The sequence below is a fragment of the Mytilus edulis genome, chromosome 11 (assembly GCF_963676685.1).
Source record: "Mytilus edulis chromosome 11, xbMytEdul2.2, whole genome shotgun sequence".
Lineage (NCBI taxonomy): Eukaryota > Metazoa > Mollusca > Bivalvia > Mytilida > Mytilidae > Mytilus > Mytilus edulis.
This window is the reverse complement of record NC_092354.1, coordinates 22,581,948-22,606,124: the sequence shown is the minus strand read 5'-3', so window position 1 is coordinate 22,606,124 and position 24,177 is coordinate 22,581,948. Positions and strand designations below refer to the sequence as shown.

Genomic DNA, 24,177 nt, shown 5'->3' with positions numbered 1-24,177 from the left:
AAAACTGAGGAAAACGTATCAAATATAAGAGAACTACGACACAACAGCGAAATGTAACACACACAGAAACGAACTATAATGTAAAAATGGCCATTTTCCTGACTTGGTACAGGGCATTTTATGAAAAAATGGTGGGTTGAACCTAGTTTTGTGGCATGCCAAACCTCCCGCTTTAATGCCATTATGGTAGTGTTAATTATAACAAAAGTGTGGCTAGATAAAAAGGTAAAATATCCTTAATTTCCTGTGAAATAAACAAAGAAAACAACTTAGAGGTTATTCACTACCAGTGTCATATTAATATTAAGCTCCTTACAAACAAATATAAAACTAAAGCCAATTATAAAATAAATATATTATGCTTTAACTGATTACAAACAGTTTATATACAAAAGACATAAAACGCATCGTTTCTGTGTATTTGCCGTTTCAGAATCTAATGCATTCTGGGTAATATTTTCAGAAATGTACAACAAAACGTCGTGATTGGTTGAAAACGTTCAAACAATTGAAATTCGACCAATGACGTACGTATACAATATTTTCATTTTGGTGAACGAACAATAAGATTACCCATAGTCCTTTAGATCCGGAAAAGGCGAATTGAGTGAGTTTATTTCTAAAATGTATACGAGATGGAAGTGATGATGATGGATAGCTGCTTAAATTAGTGTGCATATTCAGGTCGAGAACATGATAAAGTCACATGACTACTAACCCTGCTTTGTGCTAGACCGACACGCTAATCATGACTTTAAACATGCTAGTTCACAAAGTAACAGTCCATGGGAAGACATATCACTTTACCCGGACACATTGTTATCACTTCGAGCCGACCAGTCTTAATTTTCCCTTACTCCTTGTTGTCGCGTGCTTAGCGGGGAAACAACTTATACCAATGTCAAAGTCTGGGATCCCGCACACGAGGCGAACACGCTACCATCAGACCACAATAAAGGGACCAATATACGACATGGGTAAAACCATTCAAACGGGAAAATCAACGGTCTAATCTGTATAAATAGACAGTAATAGGTCAATGTCAGAAAAATATGAACTTTTTTGTATGAGGCTGAGAAACAGGGGACTTCCCAAGTTTTGTGCAGAGTACAAGAAGTTTATATTTTTCTGACATTGATCTTATATTGTTTTTATACTGAACTTAAACTAATACATTGATAGCTTTTAAATTGGAATACACATTTCAAACTTTTTTGACTGTGGAAAAAGTGGACATTGCACAAAATATAGCAGTGTTACTTTATTTAGGAAATAAACAAACTAGTTGCAGTATAAAAAACGAGAAACACTTATGAACCACATCAACAAATGAAAACACATATTTGATTTCTATTTCTTTTCGTGTTTTATTTTTTTCGTTGATTTCTTTTGTTTCGTTTCGTTTCGATTCGTTTCGTTTTGTTTTTCTTTCTTTTTGTTTATACAAGCTGGGCACACGACTACTTGTCTTACTTAATGTTTGACATTAAAATTCGACCGTTCGTTCACCATCTTTTTCATCATCATAATTAGAAGGTACAATTATTTGACTAAAATGTCAATACTATTATTGATGCTTAATGAAACATTGCTATAATACAGATTATTAAAGTGTATGAATTGACAGTTTTTGAAGGCGTAAAATATTATATAAAACCAGTCTAACGTTGAATTTCGAAATATTCCTTTGTTTCAGAATTTGATTCAAGATCTACCACAGTCATTGAAAATTATGTGTCTCCAAAGTTGAATAAAACTTTCATATACCTTTTTCGCCGATCTGTGTTTGAAATACATACTTTTGATTTCCCAAGAAATGTACATTCATCTGTATCTGTATACATAACATTCTCACTATCCGTGATATACACGTTAAATGAGCAGCCGGTCTCTTCGTGCGTTGAATACGTTTTTCTAATTGTATGTGCTAATGGGATAGATGTGTTCATTTTCATGAATGGATCAAATATGTTGTCACACCTTTCTTTCCCGTTTTTAATTATTTTTCTCTTCCTATCATGAATACTTTTATTAAAAGCCCTATGGATACTAACACCATACGTATATCGTGCTATACGCGATGATATGATGTCGGATTTATACCCAAATAAAACTGCACCTTTTAGAACGAGTATGCATGAATCGTCTTGCAAAACAATGTTAATGCTTGGAAAAGCAGTTTTTAAGGAATTTTGTATCATTTTGCACTCCGCAAAACCACCAACAAGAAGAATGCTTGAAACGTTGGCAACTGCACCCTGTTGTAGAATAGACTGTATTAAAGATATGATATTATCAGAAGTTCTTTTGAATAGCGATTTAGCGAAGAATGGTTCAATTCGTAGTTTGTCTTTGCATATTTCAATGTTACTTGACAGGGAGGATGAGCTGACAATATTTTTAATATTTTCCCCCAAATCAGACTGGCAGAGATCGTCAAGAGATGCATATGGAATGGTTAAATTCACTTTTCTTGTTTGGGTGGGTTGAAATGTTCTTTTAACGTTTTCTATACTTCTTAACAAATACAAGTAAGATTCTGGACTCTCTGATTTCATACTGTTTAAAAGTGGTCCGCCAAATATGCGAACGAACAGTTGGATAAATGCATCATCAATCGAGGTACCGCCACACTCATTACCAGAGGCTTTTGTCACCTCTTTCAAAGTGCCGTTCGGAATTTTTTCATGAACCGTTACATCTATTGTACCACCTAGAATATAATAAGTAAAAAGTATAAACTTAAGAGTTATTTTTCAACAATATATAGTTATCACACTAGATTTAACCAGATGCTCCACAGGGCGCAGCTTTATACGACCGCAGAGGTCGAACCCTGAACAGTTGGGGCAAGTATGGGCACAACATTCAAGCTTGATACAGCACTGAATTTGGATTGTGATTGAACAGTTGAAACAGCATAGGTTTCTGACATAGAATGTGGTCTACTGAACTCATTGTTTTGCTTTTGAGCAATACACTACACTATGCTGTTGAATATTAATCCCCTAAAAAAATTGAAGAAATTTTCTTTTTAATTTGTGAAATCTGAAATGAGAAAAATTGTACCCCCTCCCATTTTTTTCACCTCCTCTTTTCCTTATTCAAAAACAAAATCTTAATTCAAATTTCTAATGGAGTTTGCAACAATAACTACTCATTTTAATACATCATAAAATATTAAAATATAAAATGACATACAGTCATGGTTTAAATTAATATTAATTAATAGTATAAATTCTAAAAATAAATTTACAGCTAATCATCTCAATACAATCATCATTTCTTAATACATAATTTTCAAGCAGTGTAAGGGAGGTAATCAATCATATATATAAGTTTTCTTTAAATGGAATTGGATTACCTCCCTTACACTGCTTTTAAATTGTCTAAAATGTCCTTTAAACAGAAAAAAAAATCTTGTTTCCACCCTTTTTGCCCCTTATTGCTCAATGATATGAGCGATAACCCACCATAACCACCCCTTTGTAGTATGGAAACTTGGTTTATTGACTGGATTTGGGTCCTAATTCCTAAACCTTCGGGACCATAGCCCCCAAAATCAAATCCCAACCTTCCTTATGTGGTTATAAACATTAAAACATGTTGATTTATATTTACTTATGCTGAAGTCATTATCTGGAAACAATTTGTCTTTGGACGACGCTGACGACAAATACGCCGACGACGACAACAGCGTGATATCAACATACGACCCCCAAAACAATTGGCGGTCGTATAAAAATCTGAGATACATGTGTTATTATATTATGTACAGAAGAAAGGTTAAATGATTATTGATATAATTATATTTGGACAGATAAATCATTTAATTTCCAATAACCTCTTTTTTTAATATATGGACTGAACATACTGAACTGCCCCAAAAGACCTCAATGCATTTGCTAAATATTGATGTGGTTCTTAACATTCAATCTCATGCCTACCGAATACAACATATCACCGGGTTGACACTTACGCAAGCAACAGGACGGTGCCACATGTGTAGCAGGACCTGCTTAAACTTCCGGAGCACTTTCTATCACCAAACTTTTGCTTGGGTTTGTGTTGCTCAGTCTTTGGTTTTGTATACTGCTGTTTATAAATATAAAAAGATGTGTTATGAGTGTCAATGAGACAACTCGAGATCTCCATCCAAGTCACAATTTATAAAAGTAAACCGTTATAGGTTACGGTCTTCAACATGACTCACATCGAACAGCAAGCTATAAAGGGCCCCAAAAATTGATTGTCTGTTTATCATTTTCTTTTTTAGCGTTCCTAATCAATAATCCTTCTAAAATCGTTCTAAAATCTATTAATTGAACATTCTGTTTAGATTAGATTCATTATTATTAATTTGGTCAAACGGTTAACATATAGCCAAAGATTTCAATTTGATTGTGTTAAAAATATATATAACTATTACGAATTAACAATAAAAGGTACGGGAAATTACCTTTTAACACATTTTTTTCATCGGTAAAAATGTTTACTAAGTAGTATATATATTTACATCACTAACTAATTAAGTAATTATTCAGATTAGAACAGCGGTTTGTTTATATAACACTTATCAGCCTTTTCATTTCTATAAGAATCCATACCATCACCCCGTATAACCCCGATACAAATGAATCCGGTTCGTTTTTAAATAATCGCTGTACAGTTGGTTGACAAAAACCATCACAAATCCCTTTCTTTTGAAGGTATTTGAGATGGCATCGGCGACTTTTATTCTGCATTTTATTGTAAATTTTATCTGTCTGAAACTTAGTCGAAATAGTTGACCATAAAATATCAATTACCCAAAGCCAAAATTGCAAAGTTTTAACCAGCGTACGTCTGACAGGAATTTTTCTATTGAAAATTAGGACTTTCAACGTTGTTCTAGATGACATAAGCTGTTGTAAGTCTCTAGTGAAGAGTTGTCTCATTGTCAACCATACCACATCTTTTATGTATATGTTAATAAGTATATTCCAGATGAAATAAACTGTTAATATTATTAACTGCTAGTAGTCTGTTGTTATTTATGTATTATTGCCATTTTGTTTATTTTCTTTGGTTACATCTTCTGACATCAGACTCGGACTTCTCTTGAACTGAATTTTAATGTGCGTATTGTTATGCGTTTACTTTTCAACATTAGCTAGAGGTAAAGGGGGAGGGTTGAGATCTCATAAACATGTTTAACCCCGCCGCATTTTTGCGTCTGTCCCAAGTCAGGAGCCTCTAGTCTTTGTTAGTCTTGTATTATTTTTAATTTTATTTTCATGCGTACAATTTGAAGTTTAGTATGGCGTTCATTATCACAGAACTAGTATATATTTGTTTAGGGGCCAGCTGAAGGACGCCTCCGGGTGCGGGGATTTCTCGCTACATTGAAGACCTGTTGGTGACCTTCTGCTGTTGTCTTTTCTATGATCGGGTTGTTGTCTCTTCGACACATTCCCCATTTCCATTCTCAATTTTATGTTAATAAAAATATTCTAGATAAAATTAACTGTTAACAAAATACATTCTATAGAAGAAATAAAGTGTCAAAAAAATGAAGTACAGCCAATACAACTTCAATGACTCTTACTTTTCACAGTTTGAGGTTCATCCAAATGCCGATGTTGATACAAGTTTGCCTACACGAAAGCAACCATAGGAGCTCGTTGAACTTTGTTTGACGAATACATTAGATGGCATTTCAACTGGGTTTTTTTCTGTTTTTTTTTCTTCCATATAATTATTTTTAGATGTGGTATGTTGGCCAATGAAACAACTATGGTCTATCCACCAAATTTTAAATGAAGATGAAGTGGTTGTAGCAATTTGATTTGCCCAGTGTTGAAGACCGTACGGTGACCTAGTGTTGTTAATGTTTGTGTAATTTTGTTGGGGTTGTCTCATTGTCAATCATACCACATCTTCTTTTTTTTTTTTTTTTTTTTTTTTTTTTTTTTTTTTTTATCTATACCGTATAGTCGGCTATAAAAGCAATCATACCACATATTCTTTTTTTTACCTATACCGTATAGTCGGCTATAAAAGGCCCCGATATAAAAAAAAATGTGAAAAATTAAAAACGAGAAAACTAATTGCCTAATTTATAACTAATGAATTATTTATTAGATATGTATGAATTTGATGGCTCGTTTCGAAGCTGAGACATTTTCACATATATGGTTAAATTTTCGGGGTACGAAGTGAGATTCCTTTCGTGCGGATCCTCGTGGTAAAAAATCCCTTTTTTTACACAATAAGTTCTTTGAAAATTTAATAATTTGCACACATTTCATAGCTCCATAGTTTTTACACATCTATTCTATGTTTCTCTACTTTCCAAATCAACACAAATGGTTTAGCTCAGTCCCTTGGGAAAATAAGAACATGTCCAATATCACTACACAGAGTTTTTTTCGTTTACACACAACTTTTGAGTTCCTCATTTTGAGGCGCATTATGGATAGTGACCTAACTGATAGTTATTTCAAAGCCAATTACAACTAAAAGGTAAATCGTGTTATTCAAGACTAAAGTATCAGTCAAAATATATACAAAGGATTTGGAATTAAGACGTAATAAAAACGCACATACTTGTGCAATGCCAAATATAAGTACAGTATCGAGATGTACGATTTCATGAGTTCTCATAAGTGTGCATATATGGGAATAAAATTAAGTAAACAACACATCACCGTACAAATTAGGATATATGATATTTCGTTTATAATAAGAATTCGACAGGTACAGCAAAACTTTGTAGTCTAGCCAAATCTTTTTTTTTTTTTTATCTATGAAAAAATTTGGTAAAGTATTTTCTCATCATTTCTCAGATAATGAACTTGCAAACATGTTTAACCCAACCGCGCCGAAGTGGGGCACCCGTTTAGCTGTGTGGAATGTACAAGTACGCAGCCACGTCCAGTCAGAATGGGAATACTAGATCCAATGCCTCACGTAGAGAGAGCACCACGCTCTCTACACTTTACGAACCCTTGCTATCGTTCACTAAAACATCGTTATTTGTGTTATTTTAAGTTTGATAGACCAACATAAGGTTGTGATTCATGTTGTATTGGGCGGTCCGACATTTCTGCTGTATTAGGATTCGTTACTATCAGAGCTCCCCCTTCCTCTACATCTATCCTTACCACCACGCACACGTGTTCTGGTAGATTTTGGTGGCATGACTGGGTTGTCTCCGAGAAATCTACGTATTAATCAGAAATAGAGGGAACAGAACAGTATGAATATGCAACACGAATGTTGACGTTATTGCTTAGAACGTAGTAAGATCGAGTTATGAACGTAGTATAATCGAGGTAAGAACATGCTATAATCGCAGTAGAATCGTGGTAAGATCGTGTTTCAATCGGATAACTCGTGGTATGGTCTTAGTGAGAACGTGATGAGCGTAGTAAGATCATGATAATCGTAGAACAAACGTGGTGAGAACGTGGTATAATCGTGGCAGGATCATTGTAGAAGCGTAATAAGTCATTATAAGGACGTAGTATCAACGTGAAAACAACGAAAAAAAAAAAAATCATGCCGCTCATACCGCGACCCCATCACGATCTGAATTAATTTAAGATCGCGGTGAGCGTGGTGCGATCGTGGTCTAGTGGGACTGGATCTTTAAGGTTGATTCATTAAATACCGCAATCTTGGAGTGTACAAAATAATCGGTCTTTGGTTTTTTGCCTAAAGCTTACAATTTTGAGACAGATTTGCAATGTATGTGCAAGACGTCTAGCTTATTTGTATAAAGTAAAATGTGTGATGCATTGCATATATTCAAAATATTTAAACATAACCAAAAATTTGTGTTTTAGAAATATTTTTTTCAACTTCGCTTTTTAAGGGGAGATAACTCTTATACGCCAAGCCTCGGTAATACTTTGCCAACCCTGCCTTTTATACTTTCTGTATATGGAAATTGTTATGCTCATTGTTAAAAGCCGTATTGTGACCTATTACAGATGCCTAATTCTACGTTAATTTGGGCTCTGGTTTGAAGTTGGCTCATTGGCAACCAATATACCATATCATCTTAATTCAATAAAAAAACTAAAAGTAAAAAAAATATGAATATCTAACTTAAGTCATACCACCAAGATCTACGACCATATATTTTGATCCAATTTCAGCTATTTCTCGGCAACCAGAGGACGGGAAAGTTTGACAATATATCGATGCCGCTTCTGGTTCAAGAGCAATGGTTAGCATATCCCGTGGTATTCCAGCCTAACAAAAGAGAATACACGTCCTTTTATATTCAGCTGAGTGTGTATTTTACCAAAATGATGTAATTACATATGTTTAGTCAAATTAGCCATCTATAGGTTTTTATAACGCGTGAGAATTGGATATCGTTTGTTATCATATACTTGGAGCAAATAACTTATAATTTTGACGGTATGAATATAGCATTTAATTTTGTAGTATTCCAGATTTCCGAAACGGTGCTTAGCAGGCCGATATGAAAAAATTATCAAATGCTTCCGGAAAATTCACCTCAATGATACGATATCTTACAATAGACATGTTTACCATAAGTCGATACCAAAAGCGAAACCGAGACCAAAACCGAAACCAAAAATAGTAGTGAGGTAAATGGTAAATGTTTATAATGTTTAATTAACTTATATTGTTTGAAATTTGAATACACTAGATGGATGGAGTATTACCTCAATTCAACAGTTTACATGAATCTATCAAAAAAGCAAAGTTAAACTTTACGAGTATTAAATACACTAAATACAAGTAATATACAATTAAGATGTGGATACAAATTTATTTATGATGTACACTAAGGTGGTATCCAACACATTGACTAATATTAATTGGTTCGTTAAATTTTCATAAAATTTTGACAAAATGTATACTTTGACCCTTTGACAAAAATACAAAAATTTCAAAAAATTTGAACCAACCACTTTATAAAAAAAAAAATCATAAGTTATATAGCAGTTTGACAAACACTAATTTTGATCATTGAAAAGCTTAATATTTCCTTAACAGTACAACGTGATTAAAACGTTTAGCTGATATTTACAGAGTTATCTCCCTGTATTGTTAGGTATACCACCTTAATCATGAAGCAAGTTTTGTCGAAGGGAAAGAACTGTACATAGTTCTCCAATATGGGCAATTCGACTTTCGAGCCCGATTACTACTACTGAGCTGGTGAAGGTTTGTACCCATATCAAGGAAATTTTATTAACAGCAATGTATAAGACATGCTTTCCACTTCATCGGAATTACCATTGAAACAGTAGATAGTTTTAATGAAGTATATTTGATACTCATAAGAGAGCTTAGCAGAATAAGACAAAGGAATAAAGAAGCGGTACTTATAAGCTGGCAAAATAAACTTTTAATGAATTTGATTTAGTTAAGATACTATCCTAGGGTGATTGGTTAATATTGGAAGAAGCAGTTTGATCTAGTGTCGTGATGGCACTTCCTATAGAATCAAACACCCAACTGAAAATCAGGCATTGTTTTATAGTGGACCTCATCATATACACTGTATACTATTCATACGCAAGTCATAATAGAAACAGGAAAGAAAATAAGATTCATCAAATCTAGTTTCATAGGTCATAACAATGACGCAATGACTTAGAGATTGATGGATGCGATCGGTCCACACAAGAAATGACCGTTTCCTCGTGATTGTTACTTACTTGGCGATAAAATATATCCATCTGAACATCTTATTGCAACACCATACACCGCGATCAACGCAAAATTGTCAATGAAAAGATTCATGCAAGAAGAGTTTATGTAGAACATTCCATAAGACAAATGAAAATTTATGAAATAATAGGTTCTCTTTATAGACATAGTCGGAACGATATTGCACCTCTTGTAGAACTATGTGCAGCTCTTTCCCTACGACGAAACCTACTTGATTAATGTACATCATGAACAAATTGTATCAACATATTAAGGTTGTATATATCTGGCATTAGCGTGTTTAAAAATGGGTGAAATTAACTTTAATTTTTTATTAGAATCATGTGAATTGAAGTATTGATTTGTCTTGTGTATTCAAACTCCAAACTATATAATTATATAGTTAATTAACATTATAAACATTTACCATTTACCTCACTACTATTTTTGGTTTCGGTATCGGTTTCGGTTTCGGTATCGGCTTATGGTGAACATGTCTATTAGCAGAAGTATATATTTTCTGGCCGTTTGTTGTATTTTTATCAAATAAGAATTGAGTGGCAGCAGTCAACAAACTTAACTGCATTTCCCCCAAGAAACTATGTATCGATAAAAAGCTGAATTTTGATTGATAATTCATATTTCATAATAAATGAGCGCTTTACCTTTTCAGCACTTTTTCTCATAAACTGTTTAGCGGTGTCTGTCCAAATGGCCGGAACAGTAAGCACCCACTTCGTTTTTCTATCGTCTAGTTTTATATTCTTTATTTCAACGGTACTGGTAAGGTGATCTTTTAATGCTTTGATTGACAAAGAAAACACATCTATAGCAGGGAGAGGTTGTCCTCGTACGTCTTCCAGAACCATAGTCATAGTAATATTCTGCAAAAGTATTATTATGTTGAAATCATTAATTTGTCAATTCAAAAGCAGAAAGGGAGAAACAAAGTATTTGGAATTTGATGAATATTTTCAAAAAATATTAATTGATTTTTTTTAAGAAGATATAGAAATAGAAATAGAAAAAAAAAATACTTTATTAATCCAATTATGGACCCTTGCGGGTTTTAAATTTCATACAATGATATAATATAGATATCATAAATGGATAGTAACACTTTAACTAAATTTCATCTCAATTAGAGAGATTTATCTTGATGCATTGTAGTAATTAAAGAACTTTAGATACATGCCGTAGCCTGTTTCGCTAATCTGATATGTTTGCATAAAACTGATACAATGCTATAAAAAAAATTGACATTAGGAGAATTTGAATATTCTAGATGTTTTAGTTCCTTTTCATTTAAAGCTCCTGATATTGCTTCATTTTATACATCCTTGGCCTTAAGGTTTGATCGTTCATAATGGGCTTAATCTAAAAAAAAAATGCTTCTGATGCACACAACTTATAAAAGTTTTATTTCCATTATAGAGCATTTGTTTTTATCGTGTAATTTTTGATTTTATTAAAATGGATAATTACCACGTGAATCACTGTTTACATTTACTCGGAAGAAATTGTTCCGAGTATTCCTTATTTTGATTGGTCAATTTGTTACCTGGATACAGGACGCACTTATATATTTCTTTGTTTCGGGATTCGCGGTACATTTGAAATTTTTCATTGAAATTATTTAAGGTTATAAATGTTTAGTTATTCATTGTGGTACCAATGATATTCATATTTTATCTATTGATCAGTTTAAGTCTGCCTATTGTAATTTAATTTCTACTGCTAAGTTGTTGTTTCCTTCTATGGTTATTGCTTTGTCTGGTATTCTTCCTCGTCCTGTTGATTTAGAGGAAACGGGTCAGAAGATTAAGGATGTTAATATGGCTTTGTTGAATTTATGTTTGAGTTATAAAGTAGAATTCATTTATTCGTATAGATATTTTTTGAAATGTGGAAAGCCAAAGGTGGAGTTATTTGCTGATAAAGATGGTGGTTTACATCTTAATTGTGAAGGTACAAGGCAGTTAGGTTTATATTTTAAAAGAAAGATTGCTCATTTAATTTAGATAGGTTAACTTGTCATTTGAGATGAATTTCTCCAGTGGAGTTAAAGGATTAGATATGGTTGAATTTCATGTTTCTACCATACTTCCTTTGTTTTGTTTTTTTAGTTTATGGTTGATATTATTTCTTCCATACTAAAATTTGGATTATTTTTATTTTATTTTCCTTAATATGTATTGGTATTATTTATTTTGTTTGGTTATGATGTAGTTATGTTTATTTATATTAATATGTACTAATATTTTAATTTTTATATTGCAGGTAAGGGACTCTTTTCAGTGAGTATTGTTCACACTGTTGGGTGCTGTTTCTTTTCATATGAGATATGGTTTCTTGTATGGAGAAAAGTTTATGTTCAGGGTTGATGTTGTTTCCTTCTTGCTTGCTTTAATTATTTAGTTTTTGCTTGATATTATTTTTTGCATGCTAGATTAACAAGCTTAAATTGTGTATTGCTGTTTGGATGAATATATTTATCATTTCTAATGGCTAGACGCTATATATCTTTAACATTAACTTTACATGTTATATGTGACTGTCAGTGGTATAGTCGAGTGTTTGTCTTGTGCTGTGAAATATGTCTGTTTGTCTTGTGTATGTATTGTGCCGTAATAAAATTGAGTAACTTTGATTTCTTTTGTGAGAAGCCTGGTAATTGTGTAATTTTTGATTTTATAAAATTGGATAATTACCACGTGAATCACTGTTTACATTTACTCGGAAAAAAATGTTCCGAGTATTCTTTATTTTGATTGGTCAATTTGTTACCTGGATACAGGACGTTCTTATATATTTCTTTGTTTCGGGATTCGCGGTACATTTGAAATTATTCATTGAAATTATTTATCAATAACCCAAATACGTCAATAAGGTCCTATCAGCGGTCGACTTCATCATGCTGATCTTTGAAGAATGCAATGTTGGAATTTAAGAACTTCAGATCCATGGCAGGAACTATAACATAATATTCAAATTCTCCTAGGGTCAATTGTGAGTATCTGTTCATTATAGTTTTCGTGAGTACAGCCGAAATGACCATGTGCACTGAATAGGTATATCTTGAAGTGGTATTTGGTACCCAGCTTTAACTGTACTATTGTTGATAAGTCTAGCGAATATAAAAATCAAAACAGCTAAAAGATCAGAAAAAGGAGGTCAAATATTTCAACATAAAAAAAAACTTTGTCAAGGCTGGGACTCTTGTACCATATCTTGTATCTTGTCTTGTATCATAGTCCCGAGTCAAAGAAATTATAAACATAGAATATATCTTGTATTTCCATTACACTTTTATTTACCTTGTTATTGTGAAGATTCATCTTAAATCTATGAAAGAAATAGTAATCTTCAGTATCTCCATCCAATACAATGTCTGCATACTGTTCTTCTGCTTCATACCCAAAAACTGATACTTTTCGGTCTTTAGAGAGAAGTAAACACGTGGGTGTCTTTAGTGATGCAACTTCCGCCGTCCCAGAATTCCAGATCTGATTAGAAAAGATTTCTACATCCTTCAGCTCAGTTTCTGGTGCACTAACTGAAAAGGCATATCCTGAATACGTCGTCCCAAAGTCTATGGCAGCAACATAGATAGACATCGTATATCAAATATTACCTGAATATGTAAAGATAAAGAGGTGATGCCTAATTCCCTTAAATATATTTTGATAATGACCAGTTTCAAAAACTTTCAATATTTAACAGATCATCAAATGATGAAAACCTGGAAATAGTCAAAACGGCCTTGTGAAAGATATTGGCAAAGGAGAAGGTCCGGTAAGGGCCGATTGTTGCCTCAAATTACAGGTTCATATAACGAAAGATTTTGGACACTTTTTAAACACTTAAGTGTCTTAAGTATTCCAACTGTTTCAGTAAGTTTATGTGACAGATTTTAAGTGATTAAGTCATTAAAATCCCTCCGATTCAAGCTAAAATATTCACTTTTCTGATGGTTTTTGTCAAAAAATGAAAGTGGCCGCATCCGTGATCATCCTCAACCTTTATATATGTTATGTTTTATCATTAAATGTAATTTACATTTCAATATTACGAATGAACACGAATGCGGCAACTTTCATTTAAGACGGAAACCGTCTAAAATTTAACTAAAATGCTAAAATTGTGAAGATGTCAGTAAATTAGCATGCCTTAATGATTTTAGTACCCGATATATGTGCATTGTATTGTAAAAACAGCCCATATTTGTGAAACAGAAACATTCTATTTTCCAATAAATATCTAAAAGATTACATTTTCTCAATTTTGCAAAACTGTTAATATTTTGGGGGTCTAACTGAACCTACTAGGTACCAGGCTTGTAACTTAATACGTCAGACGCGCTTTTTGTTCTCTCATCAGAGACGCTCAGATCAAAAATAATTAGAAAGCCAAACAAATTTAATGTTGAAGAGCATTGAAGACCCAAAATTTCAACAAGTTGTGCCAAATACGGCTAATGTAATCTTTGCCTGGGATAAGAAAATCCAAAATATTTTGAATAATTTATCCTTATGCAAACAGTAAATATATACGAACGACCATATAAATGGTTTTCACGTCAACATAAAAGTGCTGAATACTGGGCTGAAAACGTCCACAAGCAGTGGCATCGAACCAGTGGTGTAAATGGTTATCAAAGGTACCAGGCTTATAATGTAGTACACCAGACACGCGGTTCGTCTACAGAAGACTCATCAGTGACGTTAATATCAAGATAGCAAGAAAGCCAAACAAGTTTAAAGATGGAGAGCATTGAAGACGAAAATTAAAAAAAATTGATGCCAAATACGGTTAAGGCAATCTTTCCATGGGATAAGAAAATCGTGAGTAAACCAAATTCTGTTGATGGTAAAACTATGTATCATTTTCAGATACTTTAAACACTCATTAATTTTGGTAAGCAACGCAATTCGGTACAAATGTCTACAAAAGCATGTAAAACCTGCAAATGTGTAGAAAAATACATTCAAAAGAAAAATGTAGACTCCAATTATTACAATTGGTTTTTTTTTAAATATACTGAGTGTCAATGAAAACGCAACACTTGGTTTTTCAAAAATAAAATTTATATTAAAAATGATAATCTTTCAAAATAAAATATTCTTCAAAATTAAATGTTCTTGAAAATAGATTTTAATAATAGATCGATATCAATCAAAAATGTTTCATTTTCATCTTTCGGGAATCAATAGAAAAACGAAACATTCAATGTCGAATTATCAACTCACAGTCCTAAAACAAAATGTTACAACCCGTGGTGCAGCGCAATCTCGACAGTGCCATGGAATTGAACATCCCGGACGTTTAATGTGATCCCGAGGAATGTTATTCCACTTGTCCCGCAAAGTAAACTCAATCAGACTTTATCATATTGGTGGTGGTTTTCATCGTCTAAACCATGTCAAATCTGATTCCAAATTTGCTCGATCGGAAAGCATGACTTTTGGCCAAGGCGGGTGCCAAATGTCTATGTAGCCACCACTGACGGTTTTTGGTACATAATGCATGATTTTTGGTCTACAGAATTTGATGTTTACGCCAGACGGCTGTTTAGATGTCAATATGGTGCTCTTTAACAATTTCTGCGCAAATGGCTCCAAAGGTTCTACCGTGGCCACCATTGAACTCTCGTAACCTTTGGACAGCCATCAGAGTCGATAAACGGTATTTTAAAGACCAAATGTATCGGTCTTGCTGAGCGTTTCTAGCTTTATGTACCCCGGGAAGTGACTTATAATTAAATGATCCATTTTGGTTGAATTTGTGGATGATTTGGGTTATTGTAGAGGCTACAACTTCAGTCTTCTCGTAATTGCATGCTTCATTGGACAATGCCTAAAACTACATGTCGCTGATTGTCAGAAAGTCCTGGAAAATGGTGCGTTTGTTGAAAAGCGGTGAACTCGGTTCATGTCCGTTCAAAATAACCCTTACTTCGCATTTGTTCCAAAAATCAATCAACGATAAAGTTGTCGACAATTGTCTTAAAAGTAATTTTCAATCAACTAAAAAAAGTTCAAATATAAATAAAATGGTAATTTTTGAAATCTCAAGAAGAGATTTTATATGAATTTATAGGGTTAAATATACTTACCATGAAATTACATTTATATTATATAGAATATGTTTGCTTTCACAACATGTTCTCATCGCAATTAACTAGGTGATTAAAAATTACATCCATGAGATGTACTCACCTACGTCATAGTTCACCTGTGTAACATACACTAGCTTTAGTTTTAATTTGTCGTTTAATTGAATAATTTCAATTAAGTGAACAAAAAACTGAATTTATTCCAGGGGTGGTGGTGGATTGTGGTAAGTATATTTAACCCTTTAAATTCATATAAAATCTCTTCTTGAGATTTCAAAAGTTACCATTTTATATGAATTTGGTTAAATATACTTACCATGAAATTACATTTATATTATATAGAATATTTACTGATTAACAAGCAGTATTTCATTTGGTGGAGGATAAATTCTCTCACACACATACAATTTCAACATATAAAAAATTATGTGAAATGTTTTAAAAAGTAACTCCATTAAATTTTGTAAATACGGATATTAGTAAAAACCGAAATTACTGAATTTATTATACAATGAAGCTATGCTGCATAACTATATGTATCAATGGCAAACTTTGCAGATTGTATAAAAACAAGTATTCAAAATTAATAGACTTGATGTAGAGTTGTCTCAATGGCACTCACATGTATATATACCCCATCTTTCTATATCTGATGAATAAATAATCTGCAGGTCAGTATAGAAATAATTATATTAAAGCTCCTTCATTATGAGCTAAATGTGTTGTAATATTTATGCAACAGTAAATAAGCATTTATTTCTGAATAGGTTGTTCTTGTTGCTTGTACAAATCGACAAGAACTAATCCAACCTTAATTTCATTACTTTCCACTTTGAAACTTAAGTTTATTTGGAAACATTATTACCTTTTTTTAACTTTCCATTGTTTTCTCTATGTTAATATAATAACAGATAATATATGATTGCTGTCATCTTTTGATAACCTGATCAATATCACATCTTTGGAAATAAATTCTTTTCTACTTAATTAAAGAATTATAATCAATTAAAATATACTTTGTAAATAGGTGTCCTTAAATACAATCAAAGTTTATTAAAGACTCAAACCAAAGTTGTTTCATGATTATGCTAAATCTGGATTAATCTTTAAACTTTTTTAAAGTTATAGTCCCTGAGAATTTGCTTCTCTGCTAGATATACTACTTTAATATTTTATAGATTTAGAATAAAATATTTTCATCAAGAGAAGTCTTGTACTATTGTATAATGACAATTCTCTAAACTGACTAAATTTAAAAAATCTGATAAAATTTCTATGAGTGGTAGAACCTTTGAATACAATGTCTACCATTTCAACCATGACCAATATTTTTGTTTTGTATTGGACTACTCAAGTGTAAAAATACAGAAATGGACAAATCAGTGGAAAAGTTTCAGTATACATGTTTCCATTGATATACTGCTTCCACAGAACATTTGGATGTTGAGCTGAATTAAAGCCATGATTGTTGTCCTTATAACTCCAAAAAGAATGCTAACAGATGATTTTCTCCAGCTATGAAAAATCTGTCTAAAATAAAATGTTTTGATGTTTCTAATTAACATTTGACAACGGTTAACTTTCTAGAATATCTTGCCATGTACAGTTCCAAATTTAAAGAAAACAAAAATTTGACATAATGAACAACTCTTGTATGTTGCTCTTGATAATTGTTTATATTAATTTCAGAAATTATTTCGCTATCAGAAATACTAAAATGCAACTTGTCAAATATAGTTCTATAGAAACTGTTGTATTTAAAGAAAAACACTTGTTTGGCAATATGGAAAACACTTGTACTAACTTGCAGTATCCTTAAGTGTTCTTAGTTATTTCAGAAATGGTTTCACTATCAAAAATGCTCATTTTATTTCTGTCTTGGTTCACCTCATCTGAATCCTATACATTCTGATATGATTCAATATATATCAACCAAACAGCTTTTGGTAGTATTTTGTGACTTCAACCCAGTCATTTGGTTAACTTAGTCACTCAGAAGAATTTTGCATTTGTCCCCAGATTTGGCAAAAACAAAATTAATGTGATTTAAATAATCACATCTTTCAAAACAAAATTGAATCAAAATTCAAAGTAATTGTTTAAAATAAACACATTTCAATTTTGTGTAGCATATTCTTGCATAAGATACTAACTCTATGCTATATATTTATATTATTCTGGCTGGTAATATGGAAATTGAAAAGTGAATAATTACCATCAATTCCGAGGTTAAAATCACATGCATTCGGAAAACCTTCCTGCATATAGATAATACACAACTTGACTTTAACCAGACTAGATTTTTGTAACTTTATGCTTATAATGAGCAAAAATAAAAAATAAACAGTGACATTTTAATATTTAGGTATAATATTAAGAAAATGTCTCGCATTTGAATTAAAATAATCATGGAATTATCATACTATATTTTACTTCCATGTACTATTCTTAGACTATTGAAAGCTATTTGCTAACTATTAATCAGTCTTTTAAATAAATTGCTTTTCTACATTTTGCTGTTAGATTAACTGCTTCTACACTGGTGCTAAAATTTGAGAACCAATTGAAATGTATATATATTATATGTTTATATTGGTACATCATGTGTTACTCCAAAAAAAAACTCTTCTTTTTTTCTGCATCTCGTAAAGACTGACTAAATAAAAGGTTTATATAAAGAGCTGTATAATAGATAGTTTCAAATCTTGAGAACTACTTCAATTTCCTAGACCATGTCTAGCATTTTAAATAAATCCTGCATCCACAATGCTTTAAATCTTATTTATTTATTTACCAATATTTTACTAATTTTTTTACAAGATCTAAATTAATGATAATCTTGTTTCTATAAATCAGCATATTTGAGTCCTCTATACTTCAGAATTCTGAATCAATATTTAACTCTAGGAAAAACAATGTGTAGCCATTGCATAAACTGTTGGGTTCTACCAATCTCACATTAAGAATAAAACAGACCCAATGAATGAATCCTTATAGCAGAAACTTGCCCATCTGTTGGCATTGCTTAGAAAACTTAAGATGTAAATTAAGGCATAATTTTCTATCTTAAAAAGAACATCCAAACTCCTTTTGCTTTCATGATTGGAAGATATATGTATAATTTGACAGTGATTCCCATATAGTGAGGGTAAGATAGTCTCTTAAGTCTTACGTTATCACCTCGTTTTTGTTTACTCAAAACAAAACATAATTAGTACATATTATATTTAATAAATGCATTGGCAATGTACACTCTGAATTATGTAATCAATATATAAGCCATTACCTTGAATGAGTCTTTGTGAAATGCATCATGGCATCCCCTATACTCTTTAGTCAATAGACAATCTAATGTTTACATAAAAACATATAAAAACCTTTGTTTCCTTACTGCCGACAAAAACAAACAATTGGTTATAGCAGTTCATACTTATAATATTCATGTTCTTCTTGTCATAAGTAAACTGCCCATGAAATTTAATATTAGTAAAAAGAGTTGTCACAAGCTATCAACAGTGCTCCATTCTTACTGTCTCCATGTCTGTTAGAGCATTGGAGAATTATTTATCAGTAAAAAAATAATTAAATATTTACAGCAATTTGCTGTTCTGGAAAAATATTTCAGGCTTCTAGAATTACTGTCCTGATTTAAACTGGACATATTTAAAAGAAGTATGTATTGGTATGCTTAAACTACAATCACATTTGTATTGTACTAGATAACAATGTATCATTTTAGTGTCTTTAATATCTGTCTTGACTATTTCCAGACACTTGTTCAATATATTTTCAATATGAGCAAATATGTTAATTGACTAAACTGTTGGTTCATCACAAAAAACAATGTGCAACCAAATATTAGCTATGCTTGTGTTGTTTTAAAATATAATAAAAGTAGGCATAATGTTCCCTGGGTAGAAGGATGTCTAGAAAAGTCAGATAGACCTGGACTTAAATTCACTAGTCTGATTCTAATTTATTTTATTTGCAACAATCATCCACGTGCAATTCTATGCTCCATGAATATCAATGTGCAATCAATAAATAGTTATGATTTAATTTTATGTAAGATATCAAATCTGTATTTTATTAGAATGAATGCAACTTATAGATTCTAAATCATGCATGTTGTTCTAGTTCCTATGTTTCCTGTATGAAACATGTCAACATTAATCAAATAGACTTGGGCAAAATCCCTATTCTATTTTAAGTCTATAGTGATCCATTGAGCACGTTTTATTTTCAATAAATATGGTTTATGTTCCCTGAATGGAAGGTTAACCAAAAAAAAACATCATCAGTTGTGGGCAAAATCCCTATTCTGATTGTGATGTATTTATCAACTGTTAAAACAGTATCACTGTTGGTCTACGCTCCCTGTATGGAACGTTTTCCAAATAAAACAATCAGAAATGGGCAGATTCCCTTTTCTGATTGAAATTTATTGAACCAATTAAGGTTCTAGTCACAATAGTGGTATACGCTCCCATACGGACGTTATCCACATTAAAATAATCAGATCTGGTCAAAATACCTATTCTGATTTAATAGTTATGTGTTTACACAGTCTCGTGTACCAGGTGTACACGTAACAGACTGCAAATTGTAAACAATCGAACCAATTGAGGTTCTAGTGACAATAGTGGTATACGCTCCCATACGGACGTTTTCCACATGAAAAACAATCAGATCTGGTCAAAATACCAATTCTGATTTTAATATAGTGATGTGTTTACACAGTCTCGTGTACAGATTGCAAATTGTAAACAATCGACTTTATCCAAACTTTACACTCGACCCGTTTCGAAGCATTGCTCTAATGCAGTGAAAAATCCGGTCAGCTGAGCGTGAAAAAAGAAATAAACATCCGTTTTAAAATATATCTTTTTAAAAACGTAGCACTCACGTAACATGTCCGATTTTGACAGCTAAATTCTGCCTTTCCTCGGACCCGATTTAATGTTTGAAAATGGCGGCTAAACAAAGGTCACTTTCTATGTCGTCGTATTTCCAGACTCGTAAGCTGTAAAAATGACGAAAACGTGCATATCAGAAACTTGGCAGAAGCGCTGTATTCTGATTCACATTAAATTAATCGTATACCGATATTCCGAAAACAAATAATGTCTTTTATAAAACATAAACGCAAAAATTAAAACTAAAGCTAGTGTATGTTACACAGGTGAACTATGACGTAGGTGAGTACATCTCATGGATGTAATTTTTAATCACCTAGTTAATTGCGATTAGAACATGTTGTGAAAGCAAACATATTCTATATAATATAAATGTAATTTCATGGTAAGTATATTTAACCAAATTCATATAAAATAAAAATTATAAGATTATTTTTTTTTAAAAACAAATTTTTAAAGTGTTTTATTTTTATTGTCACTCAGTATATATGAAATTAAAAAAATATCATGAAATTTTATGATCTAAACTATATTCTATTTATTTCCTGTAAAATTTAACAACCCTCTTAGTGATCATTTTCCATTTCTCTTTAATACAGCGTGGATGATATCTTCAAACATTGTCGATAAATTATAACTAAAAAGCCAACATATATTGTTCTTGATTTTATATTTTTGTGATGAAATTAGCAGTTTAAATAAGTGTTGTAATAAAATTTTGTATCATTCGAAAATCTCAACTGTATCTTGACTGATAAAATACTACAGAACATAACAGAAGAGTAGGTCCAGTAAGGGCCGCTTTTGGCCTAAAACTTTAGGTTCATCTAATGAAATATTATGATTACCTTTTAATCACTTAAATGTCTACTTTAGTTTATTGAATTAGTTAATATGAAAGATTTGAACTGATTCAGTCACCAAAGACGATCAAATTCAAGCTTTATGTGGTTTGGGTGCTGGTGGAGATTTATTTTCCCGAGGGTATCACCAGCCCAGTAGTCAGCACTTCTGTGTTAACTTGAGTTGATATCTTCATAATTATAAATTAACTGTTAACAAAACTTTGAATATTTGAAAACCTATAAGGCTTTTTTACCTCAGGAATAGATTACCTTAGCTGTATTTGGCAAATCTTTTAGGAATTTTTGGTCCTGAATGCTCTTCAACTTCGTACTCTATTTGGCCTTTTAATCATTTTTTTATTCGAGCGTCACTGATGAGTCTTTTGTGGACGAAACGCGCGTCTGGCGTAAATATGAAATATTAATCCTGGTATCTATGATGAGGTTATTGGGTGTCTTTCACCATCTTGGATTGTAAAAAAAACCAGAGAACCTAAAGTCTGATACATGAATGCAAATAACTAATGTAATTTTTTTATTTAAAAGAACAAATTTATAAAACTATAACTTATAAATTTTAGTTCTTTTACAAGTGTGGATTATTTCTGCTTGATTTTGAATGTTTTAAATTGTCATTTTTAGGGGAAGAAACTCTGAAATAGTGCATTTTCTGCAGAAATCTACATGGATTTTTCCTATTTTGTATTTTAGTCGAAAAAAAAACTAACGGTGACCCTGCCTTTGCTTATATCTTCTCAAAGCTATCTTCTTGTATTTTATTTTACAATTTTATCATTTAGTTTAGACTCTAATCACATAATGATGTTTTTCTGTATAATCCATAAAAAAATATGTCATTTTGTCACTACCTGTAGCTTGTGAAAATGTGCGGTGTTTTATTATATATCAATAGATACTTCGTTTTGGTAAAGTAAAAACAAATTCTTTCATTTTAAATTTATACTCCCACACCGTCTAAATATGAAAAATCTATCAAATATGCCATAAAATGTTAAATCAAAGTGGCCGCATCCGTGTTTACTCTCAGCCTTTATATATGTTATGTAATATCAACGCTGTCGATGTTCAGTTAACAATTTTTATATATAAAGGCCGAATCTTATCAAACATTTTGACAACTATAATTGTTTTAAGATCTTCATATTCCTCTACTTATTTAACTCCAAATAGTCAAACATGTTTGTATTTCATAATAAAGAACAAAGCAAAGAGTTAATATATATGTCTCAATACCTATTAACTTTTAGTATACACACTGAGTGCACACAAAACAGAAAGTTGACAGAGGGACTTTTAGTATTGATGTTATATATTATACATTTCCTTGTCATTCGGCATATTACAGGTAGGACTAAACGTTATTGTGTTTTATAAATACCAGCCGTGTGTGATAATGCTTACATCTAAAGCGAAAGTAGTCATAATGCAGTAGTTTCATCATTCAATCTTCATTGTTCATGTTTTGGTGTTGTAAAACGGTAACGTTGTAATATATGACGAGTAAAATTACTTGAAAAACATTACCTATTTACAAACAATTATCACTTTTCTCTTTTGTTCCAATCATCAGACAAAATTTCGTAACGAACATTTTATTTTTTGCAATAAAGTCATACCTTAAATGAAGTAACCATAAGGAAGTAAATTTTCAATGCGCATGACAGATGATCTCACCTGGATAAAATTAAATACCTTGTACATGATTTGACTAAAAATAGATAAATATAAATAGTCATTTTTTAAAAGTAAGCGAAATCGATGTAGGGAAATACCAAAGTAAAACAGAATTCATAAAAGAGTATGAGGTTTCGATCTGCGGAATTTAGATATTCATTGACTTAATTTCTAATTATGCATTTTCAAGGTACAAAATGGATATCATAATGCAGAACTGATTTGTTTCTATGTAATTCAATTGTGCTGATGTCAATAACATAATATCAGTCAAATCTGGTAACTATATAAATACAATTCTCTTATTGCTATTCGATTGCTTAAGAAAACATAATTTCTTTTACTGCCATTCTAATGCTAAAAATAATGAAGTTATATATTGACAGTTGCACTTGTGAATTATAATCCTGGTACCTTTGATAATTGAAAGTCATATATTGTAACTGATTTAATTTATAATGATAGTGTTTATAGATTGTGTATATCAGATGCAAATACCATGTACGACCTATTTAGCTATAGATGAATTGTTTGGAATTGCTGAAGTAAAAAATATCTCTGATATATAGGTTATCGTGCCAGTTTGAAGTCGATTATGATTGTTAAATGTAAATATTGGTACACATAAGACCATTACGTTCCATTTATAAGAGAACATCACCCGTGAAATAATATACATAACGTTTTTTTTTTGTTTTAAGGTTCAATAAAATGATATACGAAACAAAACACAAACATTGAATATAAAGTGATTTTGAACACAAATGAACGTGTCATTTTTTATTTTATCTGATATATGATTTTGGTGTATATATCGAATATGCTTTCTTTCAAGAAACATATTTTACTCTTCACAAGAGACCAAAATGACCAAACGAGAAAAACTAACGGCCTTATTTATGTACAAACAAATGAACGAAAAACAAAT

General features: G+C 31.7%; 1 protein-coding gene across 2 annotated transcripts; it reads right to left on the bottom strand.

Annotated features, from left to right (window-relative positions):
- Positions 1–1,627: 1,627 nt before the first annotated feature.
- Positions 1,628–23,217, bottom strand: LOC139494785 (heat shock 70 kDa protein 12A-like). 2 transcript variants are annotated; one of them, XM_071282975.1, is made up of 5 exons: positions 23,192–23,217; positions 12,996–13,312; positions 10,344–10,562; positions 8,106–8,241; positions 1,628–2,713 (listed from the first exon to the last, which is right to left on the bottom strand). In XM_071282975.1, the coding sequence occupies exons 2-5, from the start codon at positions 13,293–13,295 to the stop codon at positions 1,731–1,733; spliced, it is 1,638 nt and encodes a 545-aa protein (XP_071139076.1). In that variant the 5' UTR covers positions 13,296–13,312; positions 23,192–23,217; the 3' UTR covers positions 1,628–1,730. The 2 variants fall into 2 exon arrangements, with proteins under 2 accessions (XP_071139076.1, XP_071139077.1); XM_071282976.1 differs by lacking the exon at positions 23,192–23,217 and having other exon boundaries at positions 12,996–13,313.
- Positions 23,218–24,177: the final 960 nt, after the last annotated feature.